The following is a 20611-nucleotide window of genomic DNA, read 5'->3' on the forward strand; positions in this document are numbered from 1 at the left end:
CATTACATTCCAGCAGGACTCAAACTTTATCAGGCGAATACCCTAGCACAAATGCTATATGGAACACAACTCGACTCTTCACTCTCTTGTCTTACTCCCATTGAACGTGTGCAATCTAAGTTCCTTAGAGCTGCCCTGCAATTGCCGAGATGTGTTCTAAATGCCCTGATACATTTAGAAACTGGCATGATGAAGGTGGAGGCAAGGATTGTCCTGTCCTCGATCTCTCTCTGGATGAAAATTAACTTCAACCCTAATGGTCTTCTCCCACTGATCCTATGTGACTCCTTTAGATCCAGATGGGTGATAGCCATAGATGCCAAATTAAACAACTTGGGTTTTACACCCCCAGCTTTACTTCAGTTAGGGTGGGAACAAGCTAAGCTAATTATATCCCAAAGGATCAAAGACATCAAGAGACAAACAGATCTAGCAAGGGTGCCTCTATTCACTGCACCCCTCCATACTAAATACATCCTAGCACCAGCAACCTATCTCCACTATTTAGAGATAATAATTATAGAAGGGCCTTTACCCTGGCCAGATGTGCAGCCTTACCATCTGCTTTGCTTGAGGGGAAATATAAGAAGACACCCTGGGAAGAGAGATTCTGCCCCTGCAAATCAGGGGACTTAGAAACTGTTGAGCATGCCCTCCTGAACTGCAGTTTCTATACATTACCCCGTTCGAAGTTTATTGAGCCCCTCTTATCGAGATTGAGACCTGACGGCAGGTGAAAGGTTTGAGATTCTCCTACAAGGGGGTAATCCTTCAACCACTCTTCAGGTTGCGAAGTTTTGTTTAGCAGCAATGAAAATTTGTTGCCTTAGAACAGCACAATTGACAGATGTGTCCCAGCTGTAATTCTTTTTAAAAATGTTTTACAAATGTTTTAAGACGCGATCTGTAATTCTTTGATTGTAAGAATCTATTAGTCCATGCTTTCCATTTTATCATGTTTTGACTGGCTAAGTGCCGCAAATAAATTATCTATTTTGCTTTTCAGTAGACTTGCTTTCTTCAACCAATTGATGTCAGGTGTTGGCTTAATCTGCATTTTCTGTGTTTGTAGTTTAAAATCTGTCTTTCATCATTCAGATAAAATTTGTCACTTGCATTCATAATATAACTTTAATTCAAAGTTTGAAAATTAGCCACTTTTTTTCTTTCAAAGAAGGCTAGGAAGATACAATTCAGTTAATTTGCTATAAAGCTGTTTTGTTTGTAGTAGCAAAGATCTAGAAGTGAGTGGTATTAAGATGGGCCATAATGTTACTTGAAGGGGCACATTAAAAAAAACCACCTGCCAGTGCTGCTAGACCATAGGGTTTGGTCAAAAGCTGAATAAGAGCAAATGTCACCATTCAAGATTTGGGTTAGATCGCAGCTTGAGCAATTCAGTATTGAATGTTCCAGTTCTGATACAACAGTCAAACTTGATACCTACATAACTCTACATTTCCAGGTCACGTTTTAACCATCCCAATCTTCCATCCAGAAACGGTTCCTGGCCACTGAGGTTATTTCAGGCTAAACTGGATCATAGTATGGTGCATAAGGGACCACAGTGAGGCAAAGCCCAAAAGATGACTAATAGAGGCCTAAGTTATCAGACCATGAGGTGAGGCCTTCATGAGTACAATGATTCAGAGGTCCTAAAGGAGCAAGACCAAACCCTATTGCTGTCTCCTCTCCCCCGCTTCCACAGAAACTGCAGCCTGACTAAATGGAATGGCTCATTGAAGCTTTCCAGGCCCTCCCTCTGACAACCAGCCACCCCCTCTTTAGCACTGTGTACAGAAAGTGGCCCTCCTTACCCATTTTTCCTGGACCTTATTCTGTTTTATTGATAGGGCCTGCAACTGTCAGTGACATACACCACATTAGAAGCTGTAGGGATACTACTGAATTGGCTGTGGCTTCCCAGGCAAAGTATCATGAGGCCATGATGCTTTTTGGTTTATGAACATGTCAACTCACCGTTGCAGGAGCAGTGGAAAAGGAATTCACTGTGCTGGAATTTTATTAGGAAAGGATTTGAAAATTAATAATCATACCTTTATATAGCTGTATTGTATAGCTACGCTCAGAATAGTGCATCTAGTGTAGCTGACGTCATTTCAATAAGGATATTGTTGCTCTGGGTAAAGATATGGAAAAGGTTAACTAAAATACTCCCATTAGAACACCTTCCCTATGAGCGAAAGCTAAATTCTTTGGGGGATTTTTTTAGTTTAGAAAAAAATTAACAGACGCATGATAGGCATCTAAAAATTATGATTTGAGTGAGTAGACTGTTTTCTTTCTCTCATGTAATTCATGGAATACCCAATTAAATTGATCAGCAATAGGTTCAGAATGGACAAAAAGACATAGAATGGACAGAATTCAATGTAACTAGATCTGATGATGATGATTCTTAAAAAGTATTAGATCGCTTTTTCATGGATTTTTTTTTTTTGTCAGCAGCAACAAAGACTAGGAAAATGAGGCACTGATTTTGCGGCACAGTAATATTGATGTGTGCTGTTATTTTATATACTCGAGAGCTGCAGCCATTAAACAACCAACACAAATAAGCAATAACATTCCTTTTAAAGATAAATGGCATAAACCTTATCATATTAGGAGCTGTTGAACTTTCTCATTTCTTCACTACGACTGGGTGCCCTGTATTACTGTTACCCAAGTCTAAAGTGCCCCAGGGAATGGTCTCCCCATCACACTTATAAGAACATAAGAAAGGCCCTGCTGGATCAGACCAAGGCCCATCAAGTCCAGCAGTCTGTTCATACAGTGGCCAACCAGGTGCTTCTAGGAAGCCACAAACAAGACGACTGCAGCAGCACCATCCTGGCTGTGTTCCACAGCACCTAATATAATAACTTATAATATGCAGCACTTATCACTATACAAAGACAATAGAGACACAACTTTTCCCATGGGCCCACCACTGACCATAGAACATGATAATCCTCCCCGGGAGCCCAAAATGCCACTAAAAACTTATTTCTGGGGGAGAGGGAACCCAAGGAATAGGATTTTGAGGGGTATTTGGGCTGCTGCAGGGTGAGGGAAGGCAGGAAAATTGCAATCTGTGGGTAAAAGTACTTGTACCCATGCTTGCTGGATCAAAAACAGAAGAATATAGTGGTTAGGAATGGGGACAGCAATATTAAAGCTGCCACAAAGCTGCAGTGGAGTTTGTTGCGAAGATTAAGGACCAATTTCACTTGCTGCTTCCAGCAAACATACTGTAGTTTTTAGTCACCATTGATAATTAGTTGTAAATAATATGGGAGTCTACTTTAGTCATCTATGCCATGATGCAGAATTCAAAGATCATCCATATGTCCTTCCTGGTCCCTACAGTAGGCCATGTTTGTGAAGAATACAAAGGTACATGCTGTTTAACAACAGTGATTATAGAGGTTTCTTTGTTACAGGTTTCTCCACAAAATATACCCCTTGATAACATTGTAACTCATGAATGTGACATTGGATTTTGCTACAAAGCTATCTTCTCTCAGTTTGTCACATCTTTTTTTGAATACTAGTTGATGTACTAAAATGCTACTTTACTTTTGGCTTGGGGAAGAGACTTGATAGTGTAGACCCCACCTAAAATGTTTAAACACACTCTTCCACAGTTCTATAGGAGCTTTTTAGTTGGTTCCAGAGTTGCTTGGCTTAAAACAAGCATTATTTTCAGGGTTTTTTTAAATCAAAATGATAACCAAAGTAACTACTTCAGAAATAAGTGGAATCAGGATACTGCTTTCCTTGTGTGCATGCATGCTATTCCATTAGAAAAGATGCTATTAGATTTACCCCCTTAATGTCTGGAAGCTAACATTTGCTTCTTCAACAAAGCATGTTTTCTCCAGTTTTGGCTTTCCTCACCTGTAGGAAGGGCTTCAAAAGAACCCAGGCAGTATCAACTTTGTATCTGTAAGGAGCACCTATTCAAAGCAGTTGGTTCCATCATATAAAGATGCTTATCTTTCAACGTCCCAACATTTTGTGACTGACCCTTACACACCGTAACAGCCATTTTGTGGTTACTTCCACCCCCCATCCTCAAAAATTCCAAAAGTATCCACAAGTTCTGCAAGACTAAGGACTCCTCATATGGGTCTTTATTCCAATATTGCCAACAATATTGCTATGAATATGTGAAAAAGCATGAACAAGAGTAATAATGTTACATTACTAGAGTATGCTTTCATGAACTATTACCTAGTGCTAAGGTTCTTAAAGTCCAACTATTTTAGGAGAATATAAAATAGTAAATAAAGCAATGCTTCTATTATGATGGAGGCAATTGAACCATTGCCTGTGTGCAACAGTAAAGCCATGCTCTGCTTTTTAAGTTTTCCAGGATTTTCTGGTTGTCCACTGGGATCTTTGCTCAGAGCTAGTAGGGCAGTTATGTTGTAAAAGCACAGGAGCCCAAATAGAAAACAACATTTACCCATGGCAGCCCTGATGCCCTGTGATGCTGATATACTTTTTCACTTTGACGCAAGGGTCTTTGGTCAATTGAAGGCAATTTGGGACAGTCTACAGCATATGGCTCAATACAGAACCAAATATGGCTCTTTAAAAAAGAAAAATCTTTAACCTAAAAGTATATTAAAGTGGGTAGGCAGGATGCTAGAATAGCCAGTATGTGAAAGAAAAGGCAGGCAAATATTTTTAATGGGACTATAGAGGACTATAGGGCTTCTTGAAGATGCTTTGTGTGTGCGGTCAAGTCGCTTCCAACTCATGGCGACCCTATGAATGAAAGTCCTCCAAAATGACCTATCTTTGACAGCCTTGCTCAGATCTTGCAAATTGAGGGTTGTGGCTTCCTTGATTGAGTCAATCCATCTCTTGTTGGGTCTTCCTCTTTTCCTGCTGCCCTCAACTTTTCCTAGCATGACGGTCTTTTCCAGTGACTCTTGTCGTCTCATGACGTGACCAAAATACGACAGCCTCAGTTTAGTCATTTGAGCTTCTAGGGTCAGTTCAGGCTTGATTTGATCTATAACCCACTGATTTTTTTTTTTTTTGGCAGTCCACGGAATCCGTAACCCTCTCCTCCAACACCGCATTTCAAAGGAATCTATTTTCTTCCTATCAGCTTTCTTCACTGTCCAGCTTTCACACCCAGACACAGTAATAGGGAATACAATGGCATGAATTAATCTAGTCTTGGTGGCCAGTGACACATCCTTACAGAGGTCTGCTGTGACTTGACAGCCCTTTCCACCACCAGTCGGTAACCTCCGCTTGCATATTTCCAGTTCCGCAAGCTTAAGAACGTCAACCTCTTGCTGTGAATTTTGACGTCGTTTTGACGCGAAACTGTCAAAAGCTGCTGACCCCTGCTCGAGGATGAAGGGGTCGGGTGGGGGCGAAGATGGCTGCTGCCGGGGACGCCGGGCGGGCCTGCCGGCGCGAGGCGGCGTCTAACCAACGCGGAGCTGCCCTGGACGCCGGACCCTCTGCAGAGAAGCGGGAAAGAAGCGCTTGTTTTGCTTCCTCTCCCGGGCCGCTCCGGAAGGGCCACCACAGGCAGCGCATTATGTCTCTTCCCGCCCCCCACCCACCCACCCACCCCCCAGTGATGAAGCCCGCTGGAGGCCGCTAGCCCTCTCCATTGGCTTCCTCGCTGGCGCACACCCACCCGCGCCGCGCGCGCCCAGTCCCCGCCCCAGTCGATGCCCTGGGCAAGAGGCGCTTCCCTGTCTTCCCCCTTCCTCCTCTGCCTTGTCCTCGCGCTGGTGGGGGAGAGCGGGTGCAGCTCGCTGACCGCCCTGCGAGGGGCTGAGGGCGGCGTTGGGCGCTCCCCTGGCAGCAGAGGGCTGCTGGTGCAGGCGGTGGGCTTGAGGCCGGCGGTGGGCTTGAGGAAGGGCGGCGGGCAGGATGAGGCTGGGCGCCGCCGCCGCCGCCGCGGTCTCCATGGCCGCCCCGGCTCAGTATATACTCGGGGTGGACGTGGGCAGCACCGTCATACGGTGCCATGTTTACGACAAAGCGGCCGCGGTCCAAGGCGCCAGCGCCAAGCAGGTGAGCAGAGTCGCAGGCCTGTATTGGATGGACCGCGATGGGTGGGGGTGGGTTTGTTTTGAAGCCCGCGGGACAGCGTTTAATAAAGCTGAAGAAGGGAGCTGTGGCTCACGAAAGCTCATACCCTGCCAGGAAATGTTTTTTGTTAGTCTTGAAGGTGCTACTGGACTCTTGCTCTTTTCTACTACTGCAGACAGACTAACACGGCGACCCACTGGGAATTAAAGACAGATGGATTCACATTCTAGCTGTATCTGAAGAAGTGAGCTGTGGCTCACGAAAGCTCACACCCTGCCAGGAAATGTTTTGTTAGTCTTTAAGGTGCTACTGGACTCTTGCTCTTTTTCTACTACACCAGTGGGGGTTTACTGCCATTATAACGAATCCTGTGTTGGTTCTTGTGTTGCTTGGGGACACCCTTCCTTTACATCACCCTTTCACACCTGTGTCTAGAGGGTCCTCCCTTTCCCACGAACCTCACGCAGTTGGGGGGTGGTCTTTGGCCTCCCCCCCATTCTTGCCAGAGCAGTGGTTCCCAACCTTTTTTCGTTTGCATACCCCCTTGGCAGCTCGTTTCTATAAATTGTACCCTTCATATTGCTGCAATGTTTGTAATTAATATAGTTGCTGTTATTTCAAATGTATATTTCCAGTATTATTCAATTTTTCCCCACGTACCCCTAAATGTCCTGGTTCGTACCTCTGGGGGTATACGTACCCCATGTTGGGAATCACTGTGCTAGAGGCACTTTCTCTCAACAGGAAGAAGTTCTGCTTTGGGCTCACCAGCTGATTAATGAGCTCGGAGGGTGGACTTGTCTCCTCTTCAGCGGGCAACGGATGAGGAAAGGATACTGTACTGCAGGGGTGGGGAACCTTTTTCCTGCCAAGGGTCATTTGCACATTTATAACATTATTCGGGGGCCAAAACCAGATCTCCCGGGGGGGGGGAGACTACGGTTTCCAGGTTTCCAGCCACCACCTGGAGGTTGGCAACCCCAGGGGAGACCACACAGAGACGACCTGGAGGGCACCCCCGAAAAAGAAGAAGAAAAGCCTTCCCCCCCCCACACACACACCTGTGTACACCAGCCCCAAGCGACCAGGCCCCAACCTCCACGCCTCCCCCCCCCCACACCCCCAGCCCCGGAGCTCCCGAGGGCCGCAGAAAATGTCCTCGGCCCCCGGGCCTGAGGTTTCCCATCCCTGCTGTACTGGGAATCTGGATCTTCGGCCTCTGCCTCTTTACATTGCTGCTCCAGAAGAGCTTGTGCAGTGGGAGAGAGGAGTGGTTGGGATCGGCCTGGGTGACAGAACTAATTGAAGGAGATGGTGTGTAAACACACAAATTCCTTTGAAGGTACCTTCTAGTTTAATGCTGCTGGTTGGGACCAGAGTGCAGGAAGAGATTCTTTGATGCCCTGTGTGTTTTGCTTGCTAGGCAGATTGATGTGTAAAGATAAACATCTGATATCTCTGGACCTAGTTTGCCATTTTCTGCTTACGTAACAGTTCTTCCCACGAGGTGTATAGCATGATTCTAAGCAGATTAACTTGTAAGTAAATCCACATTTACACCCACGTTAGTTTATTAGTTCAGATTACAAACCAGGGCAGCTTTCTGTAACCTATGCTATGTTTCGCAGTTTAAAAAATCAAAGTGTAGCCAAAAGGTGTGTGTTGTGGTGGAGAAGCACCTGAACAAGCTGACCAGCCTGTAATGTTAGTTGCAAACAGCTTTGTTTTAAAATATTTTGAGGTTGGTTTCCCTGTAATCAAAGTTGTTAACAATACTGTAAAATCAAACGAATCAGATCATAATCTAAATTAAAAAAACAAAAACATAGTGTAGCCTTTTAACCAAATACCAAAACCAAAGTTTTACATTCTTTGCAAAAAAAGAATGTAAAAGCAAACTTAATGATAGTTAAAACAAATATTTTAGTTCAAAAGGAAGTAATCTACGTATATGAATGTATATATCGATTTACTTAGAATATTTATATAACTGTTTTCTTCTGAGCATTGCAGCACCCCAGGCAGGTTTCACTTGCTTTTTCCATGCCACTTTCCTGATATAAACAGCTTCCAGAGTTGCTGTTAGCCCTGTGGTAATTGATGTACCTAAATTGCTCTTGTATTTGTTTCTGCCACAGGCTAGTAAAAGTTTTAAAGGGTTCTTTTGAAGAGTTTTTTTAAAGCACTGGGAGATCTGATCCCAGATTTAATCTCTTTGTACATTTATATTATTCTTTTATTTACTGCAACCCAAGAACAGTTCTCAAAATACAGTGGAATGTGCTGTTGATTCAAATATTGTTCCCAAAGCAGAAGTCCCTAATTTGTACCAACGCAATATATTCTTTTAGCTGAATCTGATCCCAATCTTTATTTGGGCTGTAACTTGTTGGTAGGGGTTTTTCTCACCCTTTCAATTACCAAAGTTGAGATGGAGAGCACGGTATAATATTGCCTTCATGTGTGTGTGTGTGTGTGTAAAGTGCCGTCAAGTCGCAGCCGACTTATGGCGACCCCTTTTTGGGGTTTTTATGGCAAGAGACGTTCAGAGGTGGTTTGCCAGTGCCTTCCTCTGCACAGCAACCCTGGTATTCCTTGGTGGAATCCCATCTAAATACTAACCAGGGCTGACCCTGCTTAGCTTCTGAGATCTGACAAGATCAGGCTAGCCTGGGCCGTCCAGGTCAGGGTGTTGCCTTTATAGCTTGCTTCATAGTAACTCCTAAGCTCTTGCCTTTAAACATTTGAATCCTCCCACAGAAGAAAGAGATTTAGATAGCTAGATAGCTAGATAGCTAGATAGCTAGATAGCTAGATAGATAGATAGATAGATAGATAGATAGATAGATAGATAGATAATTTATTTGCAGCATTTAGCCAGTCAAAACATAAAACGGAAAGCATGGACAAAAAGATTCTTACAATCAAAGAATTACAGTCCGAGTCTTAAAACATTTTTAAAACATTTAAAAAAAGAATTACAGCTGGGACACATCTGTCAATTGTGCTGTTCTAATGTGACGAATTTTCATTGCTGCTAAACAAAATTTCGCAACCTGAAGAGTGGTTGAAGGATTACCCCCTTGTAGGAGCATCTCAAACCTTTCACCTGCCCTGTCAGGTCTCAATCTCGATAAGAGGGGCTCAATAAACTTCGAACGGGGTAATGTATAGAAACTGCAGTTCAGGAGGGCATGCTCAACAGTTTCTAAGTCCCCTGATTTGCAGGGGCAGAATCTCTCTTCCCAGGGTGTCTTCTTATATTTCCCCTCAAGCAAAGCAGATGGTAAGGCTGCACATCTGGCCAGGGTAAAGGCCCTTCTATAATTATTATCTCTAAATAGTGGAGATAGGCTGCTGGTGCTAGGATGTATTTAGTATGGAGGGGTGCAGTGAATAGAGGCACCCTTGCTAGATCTGTTTGTCTCTTGATGTCTTTGATCCTTTGGGATATAATTAGCTTAGCTTGTTCCCACCCTAACTGAAGTAAAGCCGGGGGTGTAAAACCCAAGTTGTTTAATTTGGCATCTATGGCTATCACCCATCTGGATCTAGAGGAGTCACATAGGATCAGTGGGAGAAGACCATTAGGGTTGAAGTTAATTTTCATCCAGAGAGAGATCGAGGACAGGACAATCCTTGCCTCCACCTTCATCATGCCAGTTTCTAAACGTATCAGGGCATTTGGAACACATCTCGACAATTGCAGGGCAGCTCTAAGGAACTTAGATTGCACACGTTCAATGGGAGTAAGACAAGAGGGTGAAGAGTCGAGTTGTGTTCCATATAGCATTTGTGCTAGGGTTTTCGCCTGATAAAAGTTTGAGTCCTGCTGGAATGTAATGTGCTCCTTTGGTCCGGAGGAAATTGATTATCAAACGGGCTGACCTTTTCCCCAAATTGGCTACATGAGTATTATGGGCCAGAAAAAGATTTAAATTCTTGCAAGTTGCCTTCATAGCTTGCAAGAATTTAAATCTTTTTCTTCTGTGGGAGGATTCAAATGTTTAAAGGCAAGAGCTTAGGAGTTACTTATCGCTTATGGTGAGAATTCATATGCTACAAGGCCACTTCACAGTGCCAGCAGCCTCATACGATTGCTCACAGCCAAATCTTGGGATTCTGCGGGGTGGCAAGTTGTATGAGCCCATCCTACTTGGGAAATTGCGCAAATTTTGGCAGCTGCTTGTACAGCCCCCTCATGGAGGTAAACGTATCCATATAGTCAGGGTCTCTGTACCAGCCTGGCTGGACTCAAGGCCCTTTGGTAGGCCTATCCACTCCCACAGTTGGTGGTCCCCATCCAATCCATAGCTACAGCGATATCTGTTGACAATGGGACACCTTCACTGAAGAGGGTTTTCATCTTAGGAGCAGTCATCTGAAGTTAGCAATTTTTAAATTCCTTTGTCCAGAAATATTGGGAAACTGTGTGTCATTCACTCCTAATGCTCACCTCGTTTTCTGACCAAAGAAAGCCCATTCAGTTGGACTGTGAACCACTGTGTCACTTGATGTAATTAAGAAACTGGAAGTGGGCACAATCTTAATGAATTCAGGCATTTTTTACTTGCTGGCAAAAAAAGCAACCTTTTATAGCACTCATTTTCTTTTAGAATTTTACAAGGCTTTTTTGTTATTATCTTCAAGTGTTGCTTTGAATCACACTGCAAATATTTATGATAGTTGAGAACTAGAATGTAATTTAACTTTTTCCCCTATTTGTAATGTTAGTTTGTTTTTTACTCTCCCCCCCCCCATATTCTATTGTTGTTTTAACTGTGGAAGACTGGGAGTGATCCTGAAAGAAAGGGTTTAAAAACAATTTTATTCTTCATTAATGAAATTTATTATCACATTTTAGAACAATGTTGATCATCTAGAACAACTTGAATAAGTAATAAAATGACTGCATCAAATTTTATGATGGGATTGGGTAGTTTTTAAAAAGTGTGAGGACAAAAAAGAGCAGAGTCTTCAAATATTTAGATGTTATGACCTTAAAAGCTCATGTCATTTACTTGCATTTTCCATCCAGTTATGAAATTAATGTACAAATATGTATAGATGTCATATGCTTTCTCTGAAACTTCTAATTGTATGTTCATGGAGGAGAAAGGTATTCATGGCTACCAGTAATGACCCATACCTATTCTCTCTAGTATCAGAGGAGCATGCCTGTTATATTGGGTGCTATGGAACACAGGCAGGATGGTGCTGCTGCAGTCGTCTCGTTTGGGGGCTTCCTAGAGGCACCTGGTTGGCCACTGTGTGAACGGACTGCTGGACTTAATGGGCCTTGGTCTGATCCAGCATGGCTTTTCTTGTGTTCTTTTTCTTCCATACTTGTTGGAAGTCCATCAAAACTTTTCTGTTCCTTTAACATTGCTTCAATGGTGTCATAATTATCTTCTATTAACAAAATTTCAATATCTTCTTTTATATCCAAATAAACTTTTAAATACTTAAGCAGTGTACTTTGTAAATGCGAGGAATATAAACTATTCCATGTTTCTTTTCTTCTTCAGTGGGTACATAGCAGAGTTGTACCCAATCCCTTCAAATGTTATAAGTTAAAAATACAATTTAAATAAAAATGTGAAATACATTTACTTTTTGAATCTCTTTCAAAAATATGAGAGATAGGATTATCTGGCATGGGAAGCACTTTTTCTCATTAACCCAGGGGTGTCAAACATAAGGCCCGTGGGCTGGATCCGGCCCCTTGAAAGCTCTTATCTGGCCCGTGAGGCAGCCTCCCCCACCCCACTCTTGATCTGGGCTGGGTAGGCCTGGCCTGACCGACCAAGTCGCATTTATGTCATATCCGGCCCTGGTAACAATTGAGTTCAACACCCCTGCTTTAACCTGAAGGTTAACTGATAACCTGTGTGTAAGAACCCTTACCACCTGTTTGGCTCCTCTCTCCTTTGGATTAGTTTGTCGATGAAGGGTAGACCTGTTGCAACTGATTTTTTGTTACTGATCATATTTTAAGCTACTTTGAGTCCACATTCAGTGGAAGAAAGCAGGTCAAACGTAGTCCTACATGTACCAACATCCTGTGGGGTAATGATTGCAAACGAGTTTTTCATTAACTAGGTAATGTTAATTATCAACATGTATTAAATAAATACAGGGAAAGGTCTTCTGGGTAGGAATTTTGTAATATAGGAAATGACTTTTACTATAAGGCTGGCAAGGCACTAACTCTTGTGGTTTTATGTTGGCCTATTTGACGAGCATGTGCTTTCTGCTAATTAGGTTGAAGTACTTCATCCTCAGCCTGGTTGGGTTGAACTAGACCCTGAAAGTCTGTGGACACAGTTTGTTGATGTGGTAAAAGAGGCAGTTCAAGGTAATCATATGACTAAATTCTGGGATCTCTTTCAATCCTATGCATAAGGTGCTGACTGAGGCACATCCTTTTTCCTCAATGCCCCTCCTACTGAGAATCCCAAAAACGTGATGCCTGTGATTGGGGAATTGATGTTAACTAAAAGTCATATTACATAGTTAGTTGCTGTGGGCATGGGAAAGGGGACAAGACCACAGCTCTCAGTTTCTTATGTCAGTGGAAGTGCTTCTTTACCCCTGGATATCAAATAATTGTGACTTTTGATGCAAGAGTCAGAGCGCTCTATAGAACATGCTTATTAGTTAGAATGGATACTAGTCATGCTGCATACCTATTCTCTCTAGTATCAGAGGAGCATGCCTATTATTTTGGGTGCGGTGGAACACAGGCAGGATGGTGCTGCTGCAATCGTCTTGTTTGTGCCTTCCATGCAGGATCCCACAATCAAAGCACTCCTGACAGATGGCCCTCTAGCCTCTGCTTAAAGGCCTCCAAAGACGGGGACTCCACCACCCTCCGAGGCAGCACATTCCACCATCGAACAGCCCTCACCGTCAGAAAGTTCTTCCTAATGTTTAGGTGGAATCTCTTTTCTATTAGTTTAAAGCCATTACTCTGTGTCCAAGTCTCTGGAGCAACAGAGAACAAGCTAGTTCCCTCATCAACATGACATTCCTTCAAATATTTAAACATGGCTATCATGTCTCCCCTCAACCTTCTCTTCTCCAAACTAAACAAACCCAACTCCCTAAGTCTCTCCTCATAGGGCATGGATTCCAGACCTTTGACCATTCTGGTCGCCCTCATCTGGACACTTGTCAACATCCTTCTTAAATTGTGGAGCCCAAAACTGGACACAGTATTCCAAGTGAGGTCTGACCAATGCAGAATACAGTGGTAGTATTACTTCCCTTGATCCACAATACTCCTCTTGATGCAGCCCAGAATTGCATTGGCCTTCTTAGCCGCCATATCACACTGTTGACTCATGTTCAGTTTGTGGTCCACTAAGACTCCCAGATCTCTTTCACATGTACTGTTAAGCCAACTATCTCCCATCCTGTACCTGTGCCTTATGTTGTTTCTGCCTAGGTGAAGTACTTGACATTTCTCCCTATTGAAATCCATTTTATTGCTTATGGCCCAGCTCTCCAGTCTATCGAGGTCATGTTTCCCCAGTTCTCACTGAAAGTCTACTAAAATACTCCCCAGGCTGCAATCCTAAGCACGTTTACAGGCAAACTACTCCTTGTGAATCTGTACTTTTAAAATATAAAGCAATCTTTGGAGACAATGATTTGAGTGGGGTGGGGTAGACAGAGGAAGGAACCCTTTCTCAACTGGCACCTTTCTGCTAAAGTGCCTCTCCTGCTGAATTAACATGCATGAAATTCTCTGTGATTAAGAGTGAATGAACAGTTTGTGGTATTACATTAGTGCTGTGATGCTCACTGATTAGCTTCTTTTCTTTTCTTTCTTTTTTTTTTTTTGTCTTCTAGCTGCAGGAATAAATATGAGTCAAGTTTCTTCACTGGGACTTGCAACACACCGTGCAACTTTCCTTACGTGGAACCGGTATGTACACTGCTTATGACAGTCATCTGCTGCTGCGTTTTGTGTATAAATATAGATACCATCAAATAGGATAACACGAAGTAGGATTGACTATACGATAGGTCAAACAGTAGGTTGACTGAGTTGGCAAATAATGGTCAGTCGTTAATTGAGGAGATATGTGCCCTCCAGGCATTACGCTCAAAACTAGTATAAACAATTATTTATAGCCAATAAAGTTATAGGAATATAAACACAGGTCAGTGTTGTTCAGAACATCCCCCATCTCTCCTTGGCTCTTCTTTGGAACCCATTGGACAGCATATGAAGTTACAAATTCTGTTTAAAGGGTAATCAAAGGGAAAGGGCAGTTATGAAAGACAAGCTCTTAATGCAGTTATGGTTAAAGGCTCCTTAATGAAGTATATATGAAGTGTGTGTGTACCAGTAGTGCTGCAGGGATGGGATGCTCCTACTTATTTGTTTGCTATCGAATGGCCCACCTGTTAAAATGCTGTTTTACAATATTGACAGCCTCCTTCATGAAACCATTGACTGTGGTAAAATAATTTATTTGCCCCTCTGTGGTCCTATATGTGTATGTATAAGGTAACAAATTTAAGAGTCAAAAAATTTCAGGTGACCCAAAACATCTGCTATCTTTCCCAAAACTCAGATCGAGCCCTGCATGCCACTCCTCCGACACCACAGTCTCTCTGGGACCTAAATCTCAGAAGAGAAATGTGGCACCGGCATGAGGGCGGCGGGGGCTTTCCCAGGGGTGTAGCTGAGGGTAGTCAGCTTCCAAAGCCCCTCCAGCAACAGCATTTTCAATGGGGCTTCCCCCCCCCCTTTTTGAATTTTGGTTTTTTAGAGAGGTTTTTAAGCCTTTCAGCGGCTGGGAAGCTTCTGTGGAGGCACCGCAGCGGCATCTCAGCCACGGCGTCCCCAGCCGCTGCAAGGCTCAGGAATGAGCTGTAAGACTTGTGTTTTAAGAAATTCTTAAGTAAGAAAACAGATGTATTGTTTTCTAACTTAGGTTTCCTAGCTCTTAATGTATATTTGTGAAGGGCTGGGGTAGCATAGACTTACTGAATGTGAACTCTGGATCAAAATACCAGATAAGGGGCACCTTAACCAAGCATCTTGGTCTCAGCCTAACTTCATAATAAGGATATACATATACAGTACTGGCCTTCCTTAGTGGCAAATACATTGAGTGCTTATAATATCAGCTCTGTTTTGCTTTTTCAGGGAAACAGGGAAACCTTTTCATAATTTCATAAGCTGGCAAGATCGGAGGGCTGCTGACCTTGTAAAATCCTGGAACAGATCTTTCTTAATGAAGGTGAGGCTATACTCATGCATTTACTAACACTTTAGAAAAGATGGGTATAAGAAGATATGTGAAAGGTACAGTTGTCACAGAAAACCAAGATGACGATTGGGATGTTTTTGCAAAGCAGCCAGCAATCACCCCTTCCCCTTTCAAACGTCTGGGTAAATAAACAGGATATTGCATTTTCATTCTCTCTTCCAGTGCTTCATATTCTCCCCTCCCCTTCTTATCTTCCTGTTCATGTGGAGAGCTGTTTCCTCAGGCATTCTCTGTCGTTCAATTCCCTTGGACTATGCTGTGGGACTCCTGTAGATCTAATTCCTGCACCAGGAGAAAAATATATACAGGGTGACTTCCAACAGCTCCACCCTTCTCATGCTGGCAAATTACCAACAGCCAGGCCAACAACAAGAACTCATTTCAAGAGGTGAAGTGGACAGAAGGAAGAAAGGACACTGGGGAGAACCAGGAGTAGATCCCCCCATCCGGAGAAGAATATCTGCAGCTGAGCACTATTACTGCAGATCAATTCCTGGACTGATAATGTGTTCAGAGGAATTTGTTCTTTAATTCAAGTGTTTATGGGGTGGGGTCGGGAGGGAATTGTGAAAAGAAAGGTACTTTGGGTAGCATTTCCTGGAAACCCATGGAAGAAAGCTAAAGAGTGGATTTTGGTGTAAGCAGATGGTTGTATAGTTTGGCAATTACCCTCTTAAATTTTGTTCCTTAATTTCAGGTGCACAGTGAAGGGATAGGCCATAGTTATAATATTCTGGAGGAAAAACACTTTGCATCTACTTAGGGAGACACTGCTTAAGGGTGTACAAGGGGGAGAACAGGTTGCTGTTGACCATTAAGGGCAAAACTCAGTAGTGCAATTAGAGCTAGAGTTTAGGACCGATGTCCAGGTTCCCCATTCATGGGGTCAGCACCCCCACCCCACCAAGCATGGCTGTAGCTTCATATTTGAAGTATACAAATAAGGGGTGGAGGTAATACCAGAGTATAAATCTACCTAACTGTATCACTTTCTGAACTCATGTGACTCTGTAATTAGATGTTCAGGCATATAATTCGGCCCTAAAAGGCACCTGTATCAGGACTCGATTGGGGCTATGGCACTTGGGAAATGGTTCAACTCTGTGGTGATTTCCTGGTCAGAAATTGCCCCCTTGCCTCCATTAAGCTGGGTTGGTGCAGAAAGACAGGTCCAATATTACTGCACTCCCACCCCATATGGGTTTAAAGTAGTTGGGAGCAGTAACTTCTAACTGAGGGAATGGTAGGAAGAAGTTAACCCTGCTTCCCCCTTGCAGCCCCACAGCTGTTTCTGAGGGTAAGATTTCATGTGTGAAATGCCAGTCATTGAACTTCAGTATCATGTGTAGTTTGGTCCTAACTGTGCCTAGGAAAGGCACTCTGCAGCAGATGCTCAGCCTTTTTCGTACTCATGTCTCTGCCTCAGTTTTCCTACCCTAGATCAGTCTCTACCTCTGTCTCAGGTATGCTCATCTGTGAAATGCTGACAGGTATGCAGGTATTGCCTGTATGCCGTTCCTCCCATCTTTATTATCTCTTGTAGCTCTCCCTTCCTCACCTCTTCCAACTTACAGCTCTCCCATCTCCCACCTTTGCAGAGTTTAGGGTGTGTGTGGGGTATATTTTGTTCGTTGCTTTTCATTTCCCTCCATTTGATCAACATGGCCAATCTTGATTTGCCCCCATTCTTTCAGATCTCCTGTAGAAGAAAAACTTTAAAATCCTAGAAATTTTTCAATAATTTTTTTGTGATGTGTGGTACTAAGAGCAATATTTAGTCTTTGATAGCAAGCTTTGCTAGTTTTGTTTTTACTTAAAACTGCAATAGAATGCAACAGTTATTTTGAAGGCTGCTTACAGCAACAGGATCTGTAATAAATCAGTGAGACTCACTTATACGTAATCGTGCATAGAATCATGCTGTTAGACTGGTTTTCTTAGTGGAGTAGCAGTGCTAAGAATGTACTACATTTCCCTGATTCATTTGCAAGAAGTGTCTCTCTGAGCCTCTGTGTTTCCAGCTGTAAAATGGGATGTCATACCTAAGAATACTGACTTGAGCGGCCTTAAATTGCAAACACCGATAACACCTAAGAATTCTGCTATGAATCTGATGCTTTGCTTGTTTTTTTATACTGTGGTTTTCACCTGAAAGCTACCTCAAGCAGAAGAGACGACATAGAAACCTTTTGGGAGGGGTCTTATCCCACTGTTAGTCAGACATTTCCCCAATACCTCACTGCTTACAGCTTGTGCTAAATTGATTGGTACAATGCTCTGGCTGAGAACGAGCTATCCTTAGGGCGAGAGCAGGTAGAGTAGGGTAGGGCATTTTTAGAAGATCTTAATTGTGGGGCTGGCTGTTATGGCAGCAAGTTCCCTGGCACCAGGCTATTGAAGCCGTTAAAGGTAATAATAACCAGTGTTTTGAATTTTGCTTAGAAACAGATGGGTTGCCAGGTTTGTTTGTTCATTTTAAAGAGAAGTGAGATATCCCCTCTCCTTTCTGCTATCTCAGGCAGGGCTTGCTGTATGCGCACTTTTTTAAACCAAGCCTCTCTTGAACATTCTATTGTGTACATTTTCCCTGAGTGCAACTATTCTCATCACTTAAATGATATATTTGGGCGTTCTTTAAACAATCTTTTTGACCAAAGCACTGCAGAACACTGTTGAATATTTACACAAGTAACTTTGTTTGAAACAGGCAGTCCACGGCATCTCTTCACTGCTGCACTTTTTCACTCGGATTGAACTGCTTTTGATAGCCAGTACGCTTACTTTCACAACTCAACATATCCCTTTAAGGCTGGCTTGGGTTTTACAAAATATGCCTGAGGTAGGTATGATGATGATGAAAGGTACAAAGGTTTAATGCTTATTATTCAAATTTGAATTTTTAAAATGTGTCAAATGGGACATGTACTTGGCACTGAAATATTGTGTTTTATCCTGTCTAGCTTGCTGAAGTAATTGTTACGTTGTGTACTTTTAGGTGTGCGATGTGTTGAATTCCTTCTCCAAGCCCAGAAAAGAGTATGGGAGTGATCAGTGAAAACAGGCTGGGTAATCTCAGCTGGGTAATCTCAGGGTGACTTTGTGATAGCAGCAGAAGCTAGGGATATACATTCGGGTAAAACCAAACCCAACAAATTCAGAAATCAAATCAAGAATATTCAAGAATATTGAAATTACCGATACTTTCCAGTTCCAATATACCTGAATCCGGTATTTGACATAGAAATGGCACCTACTTTAATTTTTGATGCAGGTTACATACTTAACCATCTCACAATAAAACGTGGTCTGTTTGTTTTCAGGTGGAACAAGCTATTAAAGATGATAATTGCTGTTTTGGGACAGTTGACACATGGCTATTGTATAAACTTACTAAAGGTGAGAATGGTAACAGAAAACACACACACAGTGGAGAGAAAAATAACATGCCAGATTTTCTCAAATTAAAAAAAAAAGCTGAGCTGTAATTTCAAGCCACTGCTAATTCTTCCTGAAATTTTCTCTTTTAAAATACTATAGACTTGCCCCACTTGTATTTCCTCCTCCTTCACTAATTCTTCATTATTTCCAAGCTACTTCTTCCTTCTTACAGTACTGTCCTGTTTGACTTAAAGCAAAACTAGATATGGTGGTGATAGTTATGTTGGTTTAGTCATGTATCTGTCCTGTAGTAGACAGAGGAATAGGGGCCTAATGTCAACAGGAGTACATGGGACAGGGAAGCGGAACGCTCCTGAACATGGGGCAGGGAAAGTGGGACTGGGAAGTCTTGCCTCCCTGTTGTCCACCATCCAAGGCATCTTTCTTCCAGCACTGCTCACTTTCACTGTTGGAGCAAGACTGGCTGAGGGAGGAGTTCAGATGCCACTTCTGATGTAAAATCACTTCTCCACCACAGCTTCATTCATAATAGGAGGATGTGTGATTAAGCTAATACACTGCCATATCTAGTCTGGCCCTCAGGTTGTAGCCCTGTAGGCAAAGAGGCAGTCATCTCTAAAGATTTCAGCACACTCTTGTCAGTAAACAAACGGTTGGTGGAAGCAAGGTGGTAGTAGTTATTGAAGTAGAAGAATTTGTAGATCACTATGAATATGTAGCCAGAATATTAGCTGAGTGGGGAGGGGGAGGTTGCATCTCAGCAATATATAGATCTCCAAAGTTGAGTCTACTTATTGTCAGTCAAATCTTTTTTTGCATTTTGGGGTATCTAGTCTTATTTGTTCCTTTCAATATCCAGGTGCAGCATATGCTACAGATTATTCAAGTGCAAGTACCACAGCATTTTTTGATCCATTTAAGGTATGACTAGTTAACTGTGCACAGTTGTGGTAATTATTCTATATTGTTTTTTACCCCCCCCTTTTTATGCATGTGATTTCAGCTGCAGTGGAGTGGTATTCTTGGCAAGTTATTTTCCATTCCAATATCAATTTTTCCTCCAGTGAAGGACACAAGGTAAGACTAGGTCTAATGAATGTGTGTGTAATTTTCTTTGACAAAAAGCATGAATGTTGACATTTCTATAAAAACCAGTATGGGGGGAAAAACCTGCCCAATTCAAAATAGAGTATGCATATTTTTCACTCCTATGTATTTACTGATGCGAGTATTTTTTAAAAAGGGGGTTGGTGGGAAAATATGATTAATATTCTTGTAGGTGGCAAGCTAATAGCCCAGCCTAGCCTGATCTCATCAGAGCTTGGAAGCTCAGCAGGTTTGGCCATGGTCTGTACTTGGATGGGAGACCACCAAGGAAGACCGGGGCTGCTATCCGAGGAAGGCAAAGCACCTCTGCTAATCTCTTGCCTTAAAAACCTCATTAGGTGGAACTTCACGGAGTTGCTGTGAGTTGTTTGCGACTTGACAGCACAATTTACCTTTAGACTGATTACTAAAACTTGAGTTTCTACTGCTTTGTTAATTGTCTTGAGAAAAATAACCATTAAACTTTTATTTGAAGCCACATGTTTGGATTGGTTGATGCTGAAATATTTGGAGAGCCTATTCCAGTAACAGCTTTGGTGAGTGAAACCATTTTCTCTTCTTTCTCACGTCTCTTTAGATAAATATTTAGGTCAAATTGGCTACAGAGTGAAATGTGTTAGTCCACATGTTAGAGTGGAATTTCACGCCGCAGGTAAATTCGCTTTTCATGCTCTCAAATCAGACTTAGGCGATCTATTTGGAGTTCCTTTTGATTTCCAGGGTGGAATGACAGCTATTTT

General features: G+C 42.6%; 1 protein-coding gene across 1 annotated transcript in view; it reads left to right on the top strand.

Annotated features, from left to right (window-relative positions):
- The first annotated feature begins 5913 nt into the window (after positions 1–5913).
- GK5 (glycerol kinase 5) overlaps positions 5914–20611 on the top strand; it is a 31453-nt gene continuing 16755 nt past the window's right edge. The window contains exons 1-9 of the mRNA XM_056850400.1: positions 5914–6057; positions 12340–12433; positions 13933–14008; positions 15242–15335; positions 18073–18204; positions 18686–18761; positions 19624–19685; positions 19768–19841; positions 20347–20407. Coding sequence (XP_056706378.1) covers positions 5914–6057; positions 12340–12433; positions 13933–14008; positions 15242–15335; positions 18073–18204; positions 18686–18761; positions 19624–19685; positions 19768–19841; positions 20347–20407 — 813 coding nt within the window. The remainder of the gene's footprint in view (positions 6058–12339; positions 12434–13932; positions 14009–15241; positions 15336–18072; positions 18205–18685; positions 18762–19623; positions 19686–19767; positions 19842–20346; positions 20408–20611) is intronic.

Source organism: Euleptes europaea, chromosome 5 (assembly GCF_029931775.1).
Source record: "Euleptes europaea isolate rEulEur1 chromosome 5, rEulEur1.hap1, whole genome shotgun sequence".
Classification (NCBI taxonomy): domain Eukaryota; kingdom Metazoa; phylum Chordata; class Lepidosauria; order Squamata; family Sphaerodactylidae; genus Euleptes; species Euleptes europaea.